Source organism: Maniola hyperantus, chromosome 16 (genome assembly GCF_902806685.2).
Source record: "Maniola hyperantus chromosome 16, iAphHyp1.2, whole genome shotgun sequence".
Taxonomy (NCBI): domain Eukaryota; kingdom Metazoa; phylum Arthropoda; class Insecta; order Lepidoptera; family Nymphalidae; genus Maniola; species Maniola hyperantus.
The window spans coordinates 2,034,222-2,053,741 of NC_048551.1; the positions used below are offsets into that span (position 1 = coordinate 2,034,222).

General features: G+C 38.2%; 1 protein-coding gene across 1 annotated transcript; it reads left to right on the forward strand.

The window, feature by feature from the left end:
• Positions 1 to 644: 644 nt before the first annotated feature.
• LOC117989554 (uncharacterized) lies at positions 645 to 18,794 on the forward strand. The gene is made up of 5 exons (XM_034976917.2): positions 645 to 1,061; positions 8,697 to 8,778; positions 11,123 to 11,332; positions 14,365 to 14,500; positions 15,048 to 18,794. Exons 1-5 carry the CDS (start codon positions 1,018 to 1,020, stop codon positions 15,167 to 15,169), a joined length of 594 nt encoding a protein of 197 aa, XP_034832808.1. The 5' UTR covers positions 645 to 1,017; the 3' UTR covers positions 15,170 to 18,794.
• Positions 18,795 to 19,520: the final 726 nt, after the last annotated feature.

Below are 19,520 nucleotides of genomic sequence, written 5' to 3' on the forward strand. Positions count from 1 at the left end.
TATCTTAAGGCCCTCACCTACGGCTCGGGTATCAATGGCGGCTCAGCGGTAATCACCAACATTACGCACTTGTACCATAAAATAATAAATAAAAAATATTTTTATTCAATTAAATTTTTGTATTTTTAAAGTAAGTAGGTAATTGTATTTTTTAAAGTATTTTTGAATAAAAATAGTCAGATGCATCTACCACTGGTTCGGTTACATAATGTACTATTATCTCTCCTCCGCAGCCTCCGCTCCGTGTCCCTTATGCTCACACTTTCCCCTTTGGAGGCCAGACGTCACTAGCACAGCTGAGATCCCCGCTGCTGCTCCTCCGTGGTTCTGGCCTGGCACCTGTACGCTCCGAGCCGCTTCGCCTCTTGTGCCAAAGACGCGCGAATTCCCGTAGTAGCCGGTGTATTTCGTGAACCGTGATAGGTAGAAAGTTGTAACTTTCACGGATTGTGTATTGCTATTGCCGCTATAACAACAAATATGCAATTTCATGATGGCCGCCAAGAAAATTAAAAATAGATATAATATGTGACGCGTTGCGTTGCTGCGTCGGACGCACAGGACGGGCGGAACCGAGGGTGCCTCGGCACGCCTCGGCTGTTGTCGGCGGTAACCGAACGGGGCGAGCGGTGGCGTGGCCGGGCGTGTCGGGAGTCTGTTCGGGAGTCAGTCTGATCGAGCGCATGCAACAGTTTAATTATTCCGTTAAAAAAATATTGTAATAATTCGCATAAATACAAAGTGTGATACAATTAATTATAAATACGAAGATTTTGCGTCAACACAGTGTGTGATTTAATAAATAATTATTAAACATTGTAATTCCTTGGTACGGAACTGACGGAACCGTTCGAGTGCGAGTTCAACACGCACTTGGCCTATTTTTTTTTGTAGATTTTGTAACACCAGTCCCTCACACAGTGTTAGGTTGTCTCCTAACATCAACGTTCGTCTTGGTGCTATTCCATTTTTAATATTAATCTGTTATAATTGAATATACTTTGTCTTTAGTTCGAAATGGATAATAAACACCATAATGTGCGAGTGGTAACAGCAGAAAGGTTAGTCGAAACAAACTTTTATATCTACTTAAAGACGAATTTAATATTGAAAAAATGTTTAACATGTTTAAGTATTTACATTAAATGGCGCCGGCCGGCCACATTCCAATTGTAGGTATATCTAATGACTTCCTTTTTTGGGAGGAAAAATATTAATTAAAATAAGTCGAAGTCTTTGTTTGGAATTTTGGACTTATAGATATTTCTTCATTCATCAAAGTAACTAGGTACGTAAGTAGCAGTTGAAAAACTTTTAAAGTGATTTGACTTGAAACGGAAATTTAGAAAAACGCCTATAGAATCGCTACCATGCATACCGAGTGTAAATTATTATTATGAGTTTGGATATAAATTATTATTGATTGTATGTATGAATGGGTCAGTTATAGTTTAATGAACTTTTTCTGTCACGTGGCCCGTTTCGTTTCGTCTGGATTTCACTGAGGTTGCATTGGTGCTAAATAAACATTTTAGGACCAATGAATCGGTGCCATTTTGCTTCTCAATGGCCCTGTCCTTACGAAGTAATATACATAGGTGTTATAAGTCAATGGTCGCGGGCAAGTTAGACTCGAACACGAAGGGTTTTGTACACAGGTTTTGTAATTTGTACCTACCTCGTAAAGAACCCTTTTTATTTTATTTTAATTTTCATGACAGCCATTTTGAAAATTTTATTAAGTGTTAATTTGTTGTTGTATAGCGGAACAGAATATATAATAGTACTCACAGAAATACAAATAACTAGGTACCTACCTACTATTAAATTTTCGACTGTACTACGGTTCATAAGATACAGTCCACCAGACGGACATGATATTGGCACCCTTCCGGTCTCTTCGTGTATGAAACCCTAATAAAAGACCACATGGCACTAAATAAGATAGGTAAAAAGTTTGATTTACCTATTCGATGTTCACTGAAATATTCTATACACCCGCAGGATATTTTGCCTTTACTTTATTATTATTTTACTGTGTTTGTTAAATAAATGTTTTCAATTCTAAGAATAAAATAGAAAAGGGAGGTACCAACTTACGATTTTATCACCGATCCCAAAAAATATTATCATGGAACTAAATTAACTCTTGTTACATAATAAATTCGGTAATAAATTAAATTATTTTTAAAATTTAGTGTTTGGGGCTAGCTTGGTATTGAAGTCGGTTTTTATTTGTTTTGTAATTTTTTTTTATTTCACAATTTTTAGTGGCCCCATGGTATTAAAATATGCTATGCCTGGTTAAAAATCTACTATTTACTAAGCTTTTTAACTTTGAAGTATACCCTTTCAAAAAAAAAGAGTTTTCAAAATCGGTCCAGGCGTCTTCGAGTAATCGGGGAACATACATAAAACATAAAAAAGTCGGTCCTCCTACTTTTTTTGAAGTCGGTTAAAATAGAATAGGTATGTACCAACTTACTAATTTTTATCCTTATGGTTACTGTAATAAAATACGAATATAAAATAATTAACACAAGTTAGGTAGCGGCCGCATCTAAGCGAGACTACTTAGGCCTGTCTAGATAATAGGTACATAGTAGGTAGGTTTGTATATGATAAAAAAGCAGATAGTTTTGGGAATTGGGACAAGTAGATAATCCAAGAGATAAATAGGTAGGTAGGTACCTATGGTTTAAAAAAATTGCTAATTTTTTTTTAAATTTTTTAAATTCTAATGAGGATATTTTTATTTTTTCGAAAACTGTTAGGTGTTTTTGAAGATCTCGTTTGAATTTCTCAAAATGCTTTCTTAGTGGGGATCTGCAATTTTTTGATTTATCGTGCAAAATTTCGAAAAAAACACGACTGTCGTACGGAGCCCTCGGTGCGCGAGTCTGACTTGCACTTGGCCGGTTTTCGTTAATTAAATCCACGCGGAGAAAGTCGCGGGCATCATCTAGTAATTTTTATTTTTTTATTTTATTTATTAGGAACACACACAATACATTAATTTAACACAAACTACGACACTTATAAACAAACAGGCTGATAAATGTATCTATAAAATGTGTACACAGCATTTGCAAAATATCTTGACAAATAAAAAGAACTTAACTAAACAAATAACTAAGTTACTTAGGAGATGAACCCACCGTAAAATTATAAGAGCTTTTTTTTGAATGCAGTAATGATAAATAGATTGCAAATATAGGTCATCGAATAAAGTTGGGGGAATCACAATAATCACTCAAATCACCCTGCCCGCCCTACGCCCGCCCGCCAGAGAGGCGCCGCGCCCTAAGGACGCCAAACATGACATCATCGTTATATTCAGTCCCGACATGAAGGCCTTCCTATCCGAAAGCGAAACAATAACGACTATCTGTCTATCTGTATATAATGTCACAAGGTTATCGTTTCGGCAGTGATAATATATAAGGTATGTAATGTTGTCATCTCATTGCCACTTCAGCGAGAGAATAAAATTGCAGAGTTTTAAACATTGATCTTATTATATAAGTAGGTGCCTATAATACAGTACAGATCGAGATGGCAATCGGGGTATGAGGCAGATGTGCGGGGCGTCCCCACCCCGATTGCCATCTCGACCTGTCCCGTAATATACCTATCTAATACCTACGTGGCCCATTCGGCCTTGTTACCGCTGACTGTGAAAATCAATAGGTACAAGTGAAGATCTTAATGTTGTGGGCTCTTCTCAGACCTGGGCGCGTTTGGAACCCTCGTAGCTTTAGTTTTAAGTTTGCGTAGTAATTATCACCACTATATCTTACAAATCCAACATCTGACTATCAAAAAGAGTATTACCTTTTTTAAATAAATCATTTGACTTTGACTTTTAACATAACCTACAAAGCAAATCAAAACACTCGCACAAGTCGCAACGAGAGCTTGCCTGCCCTAAGTATTGCTAGAGTATCTACGTACTTGACGCCGTTTAGCTCCTTGCTATAAAATGATCCAAAATTAATGAAGTTCTTATTCTACGGCACTTATATGACAATTGATCTCTTGAAAAGAGCAACCGCCGAGTTTCTTGCTGGTTCTTCTCGGTAGGAACGGCATTTCGGACCAGTGGTAAATTAAACTAGTTGACGATTCAAAAGCACTTGTAAAAGTTTATTTGAATAAAAATCTATTCTATTCTATTCTACGTTCAATAGTGACTAGAATGTAGTTTGGCCAGCAAAAATAAAATGAAAACCAGTTTGTCCTAAAATCAGGCTTGCCGGTTTTAACTAAGTATCTTAGTGAAACGGATTTGCAAATTAGCTTTCGGATTTATAATCATCAACATTATCAACCGATAGACGTCCACAGCTGGACATAGGTCTCTTGTAGACACTTTCACACGCCACGGTCTTTTTATTTAAGACGGACAAAATTTTTAAAAACGTGTGATTCAGGTTTTGATATGTACATACCTACCTGCAGTTCAAAATTCAAATATTCATATGAGGTAGGTAGTTCTTTCGAAATAATTACAGACAGACAATTCAATTTTATTTATTAGTCTAGACATAGATATGGATTTCCCTAACTATGGATTTCCCTAACTAGGTTATTTTTATTCTAGAACATAAAAATTACAGATCGAAAATATCACCTAAACCACCGCAACGAGGCAGGGTGCCCAGAACGCTGGCAGCGTTACCTCGTTGAATGGCCAGACTAATATGCTGACCGAGGTAACTGCCAGCCCTCCGGTCCCCCGTGCATTCCGCGAGACGGGATGAAAGGTCCTTAAAAAAAGGATCTAGCATCCTCGCCCGACGAACCCATGATCTCCACCCCAAAAGGCACAAATATGAAACTATTTTCTATATTCTCATATTTGCGCCTCTTGGCCCTTTCTGCCTTAGTAGCCGCCGCTCGTTTTTATTCTTTAACTTGATTATTGAACAATAAACATATATACAGTGGCGTGCAATTCATAGAGGCATAAAAGTACTGCTTCCCTAGTTGAAATGACCAGTGCTCATTTTTCTTTATGACCTGCCATTTAGTAGGTCTCTATAAGGTGTATCTAAGGCCTATCTTACTAATGCTTACCCTGGCTTCAAACTCTGTGCACGCCACTGCCTATATACATATATTTATTATCCTTTGTAGTACTATAATATTATGTATATTCTGTTTCTGTGCCTTTGTTTAGGGCTAAAACACGGAAGAGCCATAATTTCGTCAAGGACTGCATGAGGTGTGAACGCAATTTATAGGCGCGTTGACGATTTAGGTCGTTATTTGCTTTTATTTGAATAGCAAAATTTTTCTTTTATTCTAATTAATTCGAGAGCAGTGGCGTGCACAGGGTTTGAAGCCAGGGTAGGCAATAGTTAGGTAGGAACCTGTTTACTGGCAGGTCATAATGAAAAATATGGTCATAATGATAAATAGCTTACAACTGGGGTAAGCAGTGCATTTATGCCTCTATGACCTGCACGCTACTATTCGAGAGGCTTTCCCTGACATAGTTTATAATAATATAGGCCTACCTATTACATGTGTGCCAGACTAATATGCCTTATTTAAAACTGTGCTGATGCCGTAGTTACCTAGAGGAAAGTAGATAGGTATAAGTCCCGCAAATTGCTATTGCGCTGGAGCCATGTCTCATTAACATCGAAATGACGTCATTTTGACGTCAGCCGAAATAAAAATATACCATCAGCTCCAAACTTCAGTCTAGTACTGACGTCACTAAAATGGCGGGCACGCGCATTAGCAATTTGCGGCACTTATATTAGGCAGTGCTAGGTATTGTCCAACAGAACCAGTGCTGGTTCGGAAACCGAGAAGAACCGGCAAGAGACCTAAAAACGTGAAAAAAGGCAATCCTACCTAGTTTCGCTTGGAATTTGGAATCTGCAGCAATGTGCCTTGAGTCTAGGTGTTATGATAATAATAATATGCAATGTTTTTTTGGGCATCGCAAATAACGGAATGGCTGACATTGTATTGTGTGAATGTTTTGTACAGCTACACATTTGGCTGGTATGATGTCATTTCATGCTGTACCTACCTACCTATCTATCCAAATTAGATTCTTATTCAAATTTTTTTGTTTAGTTTGTATTCTTTGTTATCTCTACATAGTATAAAATAAAAGTCGCTTCCCGCGTCTGTATGTATGTAATACATATGTATGAACGCGTAGATCTTTTAAACTACACAACGGATTTTAATGCGGTTTTCACCAATAGATAGAGTGATTCAAGAGGAAGGTTTATAGGTACAGATTAATTCTCTAAAAATTAGAGATCCCTAGGGAAATTGAAATAATGTGAATTAGGTCGGAAAAAATCCTCTCATTTGAGAGTTTCCGAGGTGTGTGCTGCCTAAATGGTCAAAGTTACACGAAAACAATGTATGGTAAAATTATTTCTCTTAAAAAGTTCTATAAAAAAGTCCCCAATAGCATATATATGTATCTTTGAAGGTTGGCTCACAATACTCGATTTTATGATTTTCAAATGCGATCTGAAACAAAGCCTTTCTTTCGAGGGTGTTTTTACTGACATACTATTAATTCTTATCAAAATAAAATAGTTAATCATCTGTAATATTCAATTTAGACCAAAATTGCCTTTTACATCATTTAATTTAGAATAATATCTTACGAGATATCACAATATTAAAATAATATGAAATATCGTAAGATTAAAACTAACGCGCAACAAAACGAGAGGCGGCTTGCGGTGCCACGGCGCCTATCTTCCCACTGACACCACACGATATCTGACACCATAAATTATCTACGTTGCACCCATGCGAAGCCGGGGCGAGTCGCTAGTATATCATAAAACCGAAACTAGATGTACACGTAGGTTGTATTTATTTTACCCACTTCTATTGTTTTGTTTAAATACCATATAACAGGTGTTTCAGAGTTTTAGCACACCTCATAGGTAGGAAGAACATCGGCCTTTAGAATGACATTTCAGTTTTGTACTTAGAGCATTAATTGTCTCTGTCACTCATACCCATATGACGTTTTGTCGGTCTCAACGACCGAGACAGTGCTCTACAAATCTGCTATCTCCTTCTAAAGATCGATGTTTATCACTTGTGGCCTGTAAATATAGTTCGCGACAGTTCGAGATGGCAATCGAGTTAGGTATGAGGCGGGTAGACACCTCGCACACCCGCGCTCGCCTGCATCGGGTTAGCGCGGGGGCTGTGCGGGTGTGCGGGGCGTCCCCACCCCACCCCGATTGCCATCTCGACCTGTCGCATACTATAGGTATTTTTGGATTGTTTTGGCGTGATCAGTGCATAATAATTATAATTTATAAATCATGGAGGAAGCGTGGAATTTACAATTTCGATTTCAAAAAATAATTAGTTACTTAGGTAGGTACCTACTGCATAATTTCATAAGCTCACAAAGGTATTGTGTTTATTTAAATTTTTACAATGTATACGATACCTTGGTCCATTCCAAGAAATACACGCGTCCACAAAATGGATAGGTACCTACTGTATAGTGTATAGATAGATAGGTTTCATTTCTAGAAGTAGGCAATGCGTCCTCCAAATGGATAGATAATAATTATAAATATTGAACTAAACCACGAAGTAGAAAATCCGTGAACAAAACAAAACCGACTCTTGTTATTGTGACGCGAAGAGCCAGCGCGTGTCAGGTCAGACCTTCGTTATTTTTGACGGTATATTTTTACTTCGGCTGACGTCACGCTGATGTTAATGATTGGTTCCAGCGCAATAGCAATTTGCGGGACTTATATTAACTTGTATCAGTAATCATTTATTACCAACATTACCCAACATTATGTCTAGCTTGTATCAGTAATCATTTATTACCAACATTACCCAACATTATGTCTAGCTTGTATCAGTAATCATTTATTACCAACATTACCCAACATTATGTCTAGCTTGTATCAGTAATCATTTATTACCAACATTACCCAACATTATGTCTAGCTTGTATTTGTAATCGTTTAATATTATTTGAATGATGACCATTTCGAAGAATCACGGTTACGAACCGAATACCGATGATTGCACAAACGCCCTGCGTCACTTTCCCTGCAGGGGTCTTCGTCCTTTGCTCCGCTGCATGTGGAGTGATTGAAGTACAAACCAAACAAACATTTTCGCATAATATGGGGGTAATACGTAGATTGGGTAAAAAAAGCTAGATTAAAGTACTGTGTAACCGCGTATGAGATAGCGATAGCACGACGTAACGATGAATAACACGACAATTATTACCATTGTTTAGTAGTCAATATTTGTATTAACCGATCAACAATATTTGTATTAAACGTTTTTTATGTGAAAATTCTCAAAGTTTGTTTTGCAACTAAAGTTGTATTTCTTGAAAAAAATCCAAGAAAAAATCGGTTACACGATAAAGGGACAAAAAATAGGTTAGCTGCGTGCGTCTTTGTTTATCACATTAATAATTTTAGCTGTGCTCTCTTTTTAGTGTGAATGATAAAGCAAACGTTCCTTTATCTAGCTTTATTAGTCTATCTACGGGGTAATGTGTACGTGAATCGTGAACAAACTGATTTCGCTGTTGTATTGCGCAGTCGACTTCTTCATGAATTTTTCAGATTCAGATTTCGAGGACGCGTTCTATTCTTATCAACCAGTAGCCCGTTTATTCCGAGATGCTTTGATTTGAATGTTTGTTACAGCGACTCGAAGTTCGTTTTCGATACTTGCTGCTGCTGCATACCTCTGAGGACGGGATGCCTTATTCTCGGATACTTGCAACTGGTAAGCATAACGACTTTTTTTTTGTCATTATCTGCAATCAGTCGGGGGACCATAAGCAGATTTTTTGTGCTGAATTTGGTATTGAGAAATGAGGGAGCCATCGGCCATTGCTCCCACGTCCATCAGATATCGAGCACTATCGAGCACATCAACTAGTTAGTCGTTTTAGACGAACAAACAAACACACTCCCATTTATAATAAGGGTACTGACTAGCTTATGCCTGCAACTGCCTCCGCGTGGACTGTACAAATTTCAACCTCCTATTTCACCCCCTTAGGGGTTGAATTTTCAATAATTCAAAAATCGATGTCTACGTCATAATAGCTATCTGCATGCCAAAGGGAAACGCCCCTTCTTGGTAAAAAAAAACTTATTTAATGATTGAAATATTGCTTGTAACGGTTTGTGCGTAACACTCCGTAATTAAAAGACACTCAACTAATTCCGCTCGTAATGACAATCTTAGCAATGTAGGTAAGGGTATTACAATAATTCTTACTGAGAAAACCAATAAACAAAAAATTTATAAAAGTTCGGACTCCGAGTTCTATGTCCAAAATAGTGCTTGTTTCTTGATCTGTGATCTCAGTCCTAATGCCTTTAATTAATTTCATTGATGGATGCACTTTGGTCAAAAACCCTTTGATGAATGGGCGTTTCCCTTTCAGCCCGATCCGTCCAGTGCAGTGGTTTGATCTGTGCGTTGATAGATCAGTCAGTCAGTCAGTCACCTTTTCCTTTTATATATTTAGATAATATTTAAATAATCTTCCTGATCTGAGATGTTCTGCGAAAACCTACACTTATGATGCAACATCTAATTAAGTATTAAGTTGATGGCCTTGAAAAAACTACCTGGGTCTGGCCTGTTTTTCCGTAAGCTCAAAGTACCTAGCTGCCAAGCCTCAATAAACAAAAATAGCAATAAAAGTTAAAAGTTATGCTTAAAAGTTAAAACTGCTTTATGTACTATACTTACTTGACAGACACGACAGACAGACAAAGAAGTGATCCTATAATAAGGGTTCCTTTTTTCCTTTTGAGGTACGAATCCCTGAAAATCATTAAACAATTAAAAAGTAACCTATTTCAGGTATTTCACACCCGATGATGCCCATTATTTCGTCCAAGTGGAATTAGGTTTTTAAAAATCCTGTAGGAACTCTTCAATTTTTTGGGATAAAAGCCGGATTGCATTAGCGATGTTCTGCATGCCGCGACGCGCTGCGCAACGCCGCTCTAGTGCGACCAAGTGCGACATGCACCATACGAAATGATTGAAATAATATTTTGACGCCATAGAGATACCTAAATGACATATTAGTCTATGTTTGACGCTTATGCCGCGATGTGCATTGTGCAGCGCCGCAGTAATGTAATGCGCTTTCTTATGCAAGCTTTCTCTGCATCGACTATCGGTTAAACGGGTGGGACGTGGAAAGCTAGTAAACAGACACACTTTCGCATTAGTTGATAGTACTTACTAGTTGAATATTAGCTATGTATAGTCGACTACATACAATACTACTATATATAAAAGCTATTTTAGATTTGTTTACCTTTTGACTCGGATAAGGAAAAATTCTTACAGTTGGCATCGAGGAAAACGAAATTCGACTTTGAATTTACGCAGTGTGTTATCTGTCGGGTATCGGTAGCGTTTCAGCGCCACGCGATTGGTTCTTAAGTCAACTAAAGCGCAGACATAACATCTTCTTCACTGTTGTTGTAATCTTTTTAGGGTTCCGTACCTCAAAAAGAAAAAGAAATCTTTATAGGATCACTTCATTGTCTATATGTCTGTCAAGAAACCTATAGGGCACTTCCCGTATCTTATAGCAGACGTAAAGAGAAAAATCCGAAAACCGTCAATTTGTTGTTGCATCACAAAAAAAAACTAAAATGTGTTCATGAACAAATACATATAACAATCTTTTAAAGTGAAATTACTATACCAAGTGGAGTATCATATGAAAGGTAGAGGTAGAGGTTTTCAGTCCACTCCTTTACCGGTAGAGCCTCAATAGCTCAACCGGTAAAGGAATGGACTGAAAACCGAAAGGTCGACGGTTCAAACCCCGCCCGTTGCACTATTGTCGTACCTACTCCTAGCACAAGCTTGACTTGAGCTTGAAAAAAATAAAAAAAAGGCTTTACCTGTACATTCTAAAACAGATTTTTATTTATTTTTATGCACAGTAGTTTTTGATTTATCGTGCAAAATGTCTTAAAAAATACAACTGTAGTACGTACGAGTAACTCTCGGTGAGCGAGTCTGACTCGCACTTGGCCGGTTTTTTTGGCTAAGTCCTACCTAATAAATATTCTTAATTTTTTTACAGGTGGCCTACATATTATACGGCATATTTGCCGTGCTAGGCGTAGGCAGCGGCGTGACATTGATGCACATCACTGATGACCTGGAGAACAAGGAGGACGATATGAAAGTCAAAGCCGTCGCAACCATTCTCATCATACTCAGCGCTGTGATCCTGGTGGTGATTCTGATTGCTCTGCCGTTCACTATACTGCTCCTCGTTGGACTGCATAAGGTAAATTCATCATCAACCGGTAAATTCATCTTATGATAAGCAAGCTTGAGAATGAGTTGCTTAACGGCTATGTGATAGTTCTAATAAGTATGAATAATTTTGTAAAGTGGTGATAATAAAAAGAATACCCGGCTGAGTTTGTTGTGGGCTCTTCTCAGACCTGGGCGCGTTTGGAACCCTCGTAGCTGTAGTTTTAAATTTGCGTAATAATTATCACCACTATATCTTACAAATCCAACATCTGACTATCAAAAAGAGTAATTTATTACCTATTTTGAATAAATCATTTGACTTTTGACTTTCATCATCATCAACCGGTATACGTCCACGCTTGGATTAGGTCTCATTCCAAACGCCATTGCAGCCTTGCACCGCCTGAACACACACCCGCACGTCATCTGCGCTCTCCCGCACTGGCTTACCGTGGGGGCTGTGCGGGGAGTTCGCTCCCCGATTGCCATATCAACCTGTCGCGCACTATAGGTACCATTTATTGCGGAAAATCAAAGAGTTCCCAAGGGATTTTTCTTTTATCCCGGAGTAATAAGATTGGAGTTAGGTATACAAACATATCAGAGATGATTGCGATCGTCACACTGTAGCTATCAAACTACCGGCTAGTGCCTACAGTCCACCACACTTGTACTGCTCGAGCGCCAGAAAATAACCACTCCCACGTCCACAAACTAAAGAATGCATCAATTAGCTTGAGTCATCAACAGTTTTGGAACAATTGAACTAATTTTTAGGGTTCCGTTCTCCGTATCTGCAGAGAAAAAAGGAACCCTCATAGGATCACTTCGTTGTCTGTCTGTCTGTCTGTCTGTCAAGACCCGTCAAGGGAATCAATACCTATAGGGTATTTCCCGTTGACTTATTATTATGAATACTTTTTAGCTGGTAGCTAGACTGCCGTACTGATGATGCTATCAGTACGACAGTCTCTAATAGCTTATATCTCGGAAACGTGATATTTCGGAAGATTTTGTCTCATACACTACTTGTTTGTATCTATTTATAATTATATGAAATTCAAAGTCCTGACTGACTGACTGACTTATATATCAACGCACAGCCTAAACCGCTGGTCTTAGAGCCATGAATTTGGAGGGTGTGTTCTTTAAATAAAAATCTTTTTTATTCAAATAAACTTTTACAAGTACTTTCGAATAGTCGGATGCATCTACCACTGGTTCGGAATGCCTTTCCTACCGAGAAGAACCAGCAAGAAACTCGGCGGTTGCTCTTTTCAAATATTTGATACAGGTACAAGATTATGGCAAGTATAAAATAGTATTTGCAGTCTTGTGCGTTGCTGGAACGAGCTGCAGGTCAAATCCACGCTCTTTTATCATTTAGATAATCTTCAAATTGTGTAATATGCTTTTTTCAAGAGTATATTTTTAATAGAGAGACTCTTTGTAAAGAGTAGGTACCCAGGAAGAAAGGATTTTTCGAAATTTCACCCCTAAGTGGGTTAAATGGAGGCTTAAAATTTATGTAGTCCACGCGGACGAAGTCGCGAGCATAAGCTAGTTGATTAATATAGGTTTTTTTATGTGCGGCCGCTATTGGTGTTTTACAGGATATATTTCGGAGAGTGTGCTCAGGAGCTGTTCGATCTTGTCCCTCCCTCACCTTTCTACCACCGTATCGCAAGACACCGGGCCAGTTCCACCCCTATGTCGTCAACATTCCATCTTCGCGTACTAAACGCTTTGCGTCATCATTCCTTAACGCATGGCTAGGGTCTGGAATAATCTTTCTAGATCAGTGTTTCCTGTCAATTATAATCCGGGTATCTTTAAAACAAGAGTGAATAGGCACCTTCTAGGCAAACGCGTCCCATCTTAGGCCACATCATCACTTACCATCAGTTGTAATCGTGGTCAAGCGTGCGCCTATAATAAATAAATAAAAAGTTGGAAAAAAAGTAAAATGGTGGACTACCAGATAGGCCAAAATCTTCAAAACCCTTTGGCAGGTAGCAATGTAAAGGGAAAAATCCGAAATCAGTGAATTTGTGGTTACATCACAAAATTAAAAAGTTTTCTTTCTTCTACGATGATACGGAATCCTTCGTGTACGAGTCTGACTCGCACTTGACCGGTTTTTTCTAACTTAGTTTTATCTACGGTTATATTATATACACCATAATATAATTGATTAACCTTGTCCATGGATTGGAATTTAAAAAAATTAACCTTAATTGGCTCAATGGGTTAATGTACTCTTTTGGGCACTTATACTTTTGGTTCGGTGGGAGAAGGAACATTAATTAAAACAACAATGTGGCAATTTTTTTTGTAGCTCATTCTATAGATAGATAGATAGAAATACTTTAACACACAAAAAATATTACATAACATGACAAAAACAAAGAAACTAAAACTAAAAAATAATTGTATGCAACGGCGTTCTATTAACGAACTAAACTAAATTGACAGGCTAATTTCTGGTCCTTTAATAATAGGGTTCCTTAGCCAAATGGCAAAAAACTGAACCCTTATAGATTCGTCATGTCTGTCTGTCCGTCCGTATGTCACAGCCACTTTTTTCCGAAACCATAAGAGCTATATACTGTTGAAACTTAGTAAGTAAATGTATTCTGTGAACCGCATTAAGATTTCGAAATGTTCCTGAGCACACTCTCCGAAATATATCCTTAAAACACTGATAAGCCGGCAACCTTGCCTAGCTTATATCACTCTCCAGGTCTTTATCCATACCCATTCAAAAAATCACGTCAATCCGTTGCAGTGTTGCGACGTGATTGAAGGACAACAAACAAACAGCCTAGACAACAAACAGGCTAGAGCCTCAATAGCTCAACCAGTATAGGAGTGGACTGAAAACCGAAAGGTTGACAGTTCAAACCCCGCCCGTTGCACTATTGTCGTACCTACTCCTAGCACAAGCCTGACGCTTAATTGGAGAGGAAAGGGGCATATTAGTCATTTAATAAGGCTAATATTCTTAAAAAAAAAAAACACACACACTTTCGCATTTATAATGAGGGTACTGATTTCCAGGAGAGACGTAACTACATCAAGATCTACCTGATCTTCGCGGTGATCGCCCTCGTGATCAACGCCATCTTGGAAATCGCTAAATTCTCCGGCGGATACGCATCGCTCAAGCAGATGCCTTCTTCGATCATAAGCATTCGTAAGTATTCCTCACCATTCGTTTTTTTAGAGTTCCGTACCTCAAAAGGATAAAAGGAACCCTTATAGGATCACTTTGTTGTCTGTCTGTCGGTCTGTCAAGAAACCTACAGGGTACTTCCCGTTGACCTAGAATCATGAAATTTGGCAGGTAGGTGTGTCTTAAATAGCAGACATTAGGGGAAAAATCTGAAAACCGTACGCGTGGATTTCGGTTTTAAAAAATCCCGTGGGAACTCTTTGATTTCCCGGGATAAAAAGTAGCCTATGTTCACTCTCCAGATCTTAACTATATCCATGCAAAAAATCACGTCAATCAGTTGCTCCGTTGCGACGTGATTGAAGGAGAAACCAACAAACCGACAAACAAACACACTTGCACATTTACAATATGGGTACTGATTTTTTAACCGACTTCCAAAAAGGAGGAGGTGGTTCTCAATTCGGCCCGTTTTTTATGTATGTAGTACCTACATCGATTTTTCTAGACCGATTTGCAAATATATTTTTTTGAATATACTATTTGACTTTGACTTTGATTATTCCAGTGCTCAGCATTTACTTCCTCCTGGTGCTGAGGAGCCAGTACATCAAATTAGGGATCGCGGAGAACAGCGTGCCGACGCAGCACTACCGCGAGGGGCAACTGATGAACACGGAGAAAGTTTAAACCTCTCCACCACTATCAACAGACCTACCAATATTCTCTATCTCACTGGATGTGAACTTTAGTTATTGGCGGTGTTAGCTTCTGTCTCTCGTAAAGCGCGTACAGCTGTCGACCCTGCGCCTGATCTCTCTCCGTTCGTGTCGGGTTGCCGTACCATCGTGTTTGCACCACTTGTGCACTATAGTACCTATAGATCTCTTTCGGAGTTGGCTAGACTCCGTTAAGATGAGCTACGATGGCCGAAATTCAGTTCGGAGTTTTTTTTTAATCAATTTAGAATTATAATGTAACAAGAGCCCCAATAGCTCAACCGGTATAGGAGTGGACTGAAAACCGAAAGGTCGACGGTTCAAACCCCGCCCGTTGCACTATTGTCGTACCTACTCCTAGCACAAGCCTGACGCTTAGTTGGAGAGGAAAGGGGAATATTAGTCATATTTTATCATGGCTAATATTTTTATAAAAAAAAAACAAAAAAAAAAAAGAACGCTTACCTTGTACCTGCGCATTAGGCGATTTATCGATACATTTGTTGGTATGAAATCCAAACGGTGCGTAGAAACCGATAAAGGGGTACTTATGGGTTTAATAAAACTCCCATATCCCTTCCATCTTGGACTGCATTATCACGTACAACCAGGTGAGATTGCAGTCAAGGTCTATTAATTTTTAACAGAATAAAAACATTTCCGTCCCAATGTGTTAACCATACTTTTTACCTAAAAACAACATAGGAAAGTGCCCATTAAATATCAAGCAAACTCCTAATCTTATTTCGGCTAACTTTGGTAAAGCTATCTTCGCATAGACGCGATATCGTAACGCAGGTATTTATTTGTAAGGAAGGCATTCATCGCAGTGTATCTAAGTACAACCTATAACTAAACTAAAGTCCTTTTCATGAAAGAAGTCGCGCGGTGATTTTTAGAACTATGATGTCGGCGAACTATGTTGGCGGTGATTGTCGGCCATATTGTCGTTCGTCGATGTTATCAAGTTCGTTTGTTGTGGTAGATTTTTGTGAGTTTTTAACTAGCTTAGTGCATTTTACAGATTGTTTACAATGCCATTATGTCACGCGATTACAGCGCTGCGTCTGGGGGACTTCTTTCATGAAAAGGACTTTACATCGCCACTGAGACATGGAATAGGTCTGCTGATACATAAGTTATGAATACAAAGAAGACGGTACGGGGCGGTCCGAGTGGTGGGCGGACGGAGAATTTTATATTGTTTTTGCTACATTTTTGGCCAACATAGCTTATGAATAAGAGAAATATTATAATCATATTAATATATTTTATTATGAACGAAAATGTGTATAATCATGCCTACAATGCGACAAGGGTCTCTTGGCACTGGAATGACAGGGGGCGCTGTTGGAGAACAAAGGCTTGGAAGTGCTAAGACTAGACTATTCAAACAAGAACAAAGGGGACACTTGACGGCAACGTTAGTACCGCTGCGCGATTGCAGTAGACAGCTACAATTGGTGCTGATTCTGAGCACAAGCTAATTTTAGAGTATTCGCATCCTCTTCTTACTAATGTAACTAATATGAAAAGGACAGACGCAGTTTGACAGTTTTAAATTTTATTTTTAGATGGTAAAACCCGTGATTTTAGCGCACAGTCGCGAGCCTACTGTTTAAATTTGTAGCGTGCACTAAAATTTAGAGTCTTTAAATGTTAAGTTCATGTTCTGTCCCTTTTTAGCATTGTTAAAAAGAAAAGGATGCAGATACTCTAAATTTAGTTTAGAGAAAGACAACCGAATCGGTGCCATTAACACGATCGCAAATACCTCTGATTGGTTGACGCTCGCTCACTATTGGCTACAATGCATTGTTGCAATAAGAATAGCACAAATTCAGCCAATCGCAACAATTGAGATTGTTGTGTTTGGCTGAATCACAACAATCTCAACAAGGGTTGGTGATTGATGCAGGTTTTACGAAATCACCCTACCGATTTCCGCCATCGCAACGCGCCAAAAGAGCCTTGTCGCACTGTACATCAATGACTGATGGACCAGACACTAGAGAGAGAAAAATATAAAAATTAGTATCTAGATATTTTCCATTGCCATCTTAGTCATCAAAATTTGAAATGTTTTATTGACCCGTTGAAGCAACTAGGTCTTCGCCATTTTGGCGCTGATCAGAGAACGTCATGTGAGCGTACTCGGAACTAAATGTTAGTGATGACACATCTGTCAACTTTACTACAACTTTATCTACGCACAAAATATAACAGTTTTTTTATTTGGCACACTTTGCATATGTCCATTTCAGTGTATGTTTCATGTAAACATTAGTCATGTAAAGTAGCTTATCCGTCAGTCAGTCAGCGACTGTGGCAACCTTGGCCCGTCTTTGCCATGAGTACCTACCTAAATTGTTGTAAGTACCTATAAGTACTAATTATACTTAATATTTTAACTTGTCGCCTTTTTGGGCCCTGAAGCCCTATAGCGTTCTTTCTTTTCAAATTTTCGTAAACTGTGCGTAAATCTGTCATTTAGTATGGACGAAAAAGATAATAGATGCTAAACATTGACTTACATGTTACTTCGTATGGAAAGGGTTATTGAACAAACAAAATGGCACCGACTCATTGGTGCTATACCACCAATGCAACCTCAGTGACGTCTTGGATTTCAAACGGGTCGTTCATTAGTATCTAAGAGGTGGCCCTGAAACCGTGAAAAATTATGTTCGCTTGACCATATCTTATCATTTATTATCGATGATACTAAACGACAGATGTATCGACGTATAGTTAACGTTAAATTGAAAAGTTACAGCAGATTCTGAGTGTAGCTTTTTACGTTAACGTTAATTCGTAAATCTGCCAACAATGTACGAAAATGGCAAATTACGACATTTTCTAGGTGTAACTTTTGAAAGTAATGTTTGATGACTATAATAGGTACTATGCGAAATTTTGTAATGCTAACTTAGTATCTAGATCAATGATCAAACAGAAGTAGGTAGATTGTATATGCGTGCCTATCAGAAGTGAAGACTGAAAACAGAGACACTTTGGTTACATTTTGAAGAACGCAATCTCTTCTATTCTCGTGCGTTTTGTATCTTCTGTCTTAATCATCTGCGATCATGAATTTTATATCCTATGTTATATGAACGTAACATGTCTATGGTATTATGTCATTGGCATAGACTTGATAAACGTGATTTTGACATCAAGTATACCTATAATTCGGCGACAGGTCGAAATGGCAATCGACATATTAGGCAGGGGGACGCCCCGCACACCCGCATGTCACCCGCGCTCATCCGCATTGGGCTAGCGCGGGGGCTGTGTGGATGTGCGGGGCGTTACTTCCCCGATTGCCATCTCGACCTGTCGCGTGCTATACCTATAGGTACGCGTGCTAAAAAGTTACACTCACGGATCTGTAATGAGAGTTTTCACTCAAAAACTTAGTTAAGTACATAATTTTATTAAGCTATACGGCTATGGCAGATTAGCATTTTAAATTTGAATACTTACCTCTTTTTTATAATATTTTTTTTTTTGTATTAAAAAATGAGTAGGTACAATTTATAAGCATAACAAATAAGACATTTATTTTTTAAAAATAAATATTTGTTTAAAAACAACATCGTATTTTATTTCTTCGATTACATAATATCGACACCTGCCAGGAAAAACATCGTACCTACCTATCTCATTTTTCGTAACTTTACAGCGCGTCAAAGATTTAAAAATCATTTATTTAAATACATAAAAATTGTTTTAGAATTAACAGGTAAAGCCCTTTCATATTATAATACCCCACTTAGTATTTATTCAGTGTCTAATCTTACTTTGAAAATTAAAAATACCTACTAATAATTATTTGCTCTCGAAAACATTTTAATTTTTTTTTCCTTTGTGCTATAAGGAAGTACCCTATAGGTTTTCTTGACAGACACTACGGGCAGACAGACAACAAAGTGATCCTATAAGGGTTCCTTTTTCCTTTAGAGGTACGAAACCCTAAAATCCGTTAAATAAAAAAAATCTACCTACCGGTGTACCTAATAGCTTTGTAAATAGTAGGGTTTTAACCAGGCATACCATATTTTTAACCGACTTCAAAAAAGGAGGAGGTTCTCAATTGAAGTGTATGTTTGTTACGCGATTTCTCAGCCAAATATAAACTGATTTTGATGATTCTTTTTTTGTTTCGTAGGACATACTTGAGAGGTCTATTTTACTTCGGTGAAGATCTGATGAATATCTTCGGAGATGGAGAACAGAACTCCTCAGTGGATAAGAGTAAAATGCTCGCGATCAGTGTAATAGCTTAGTAAACAAGTATGTTTTTAACCAAGTATATATTT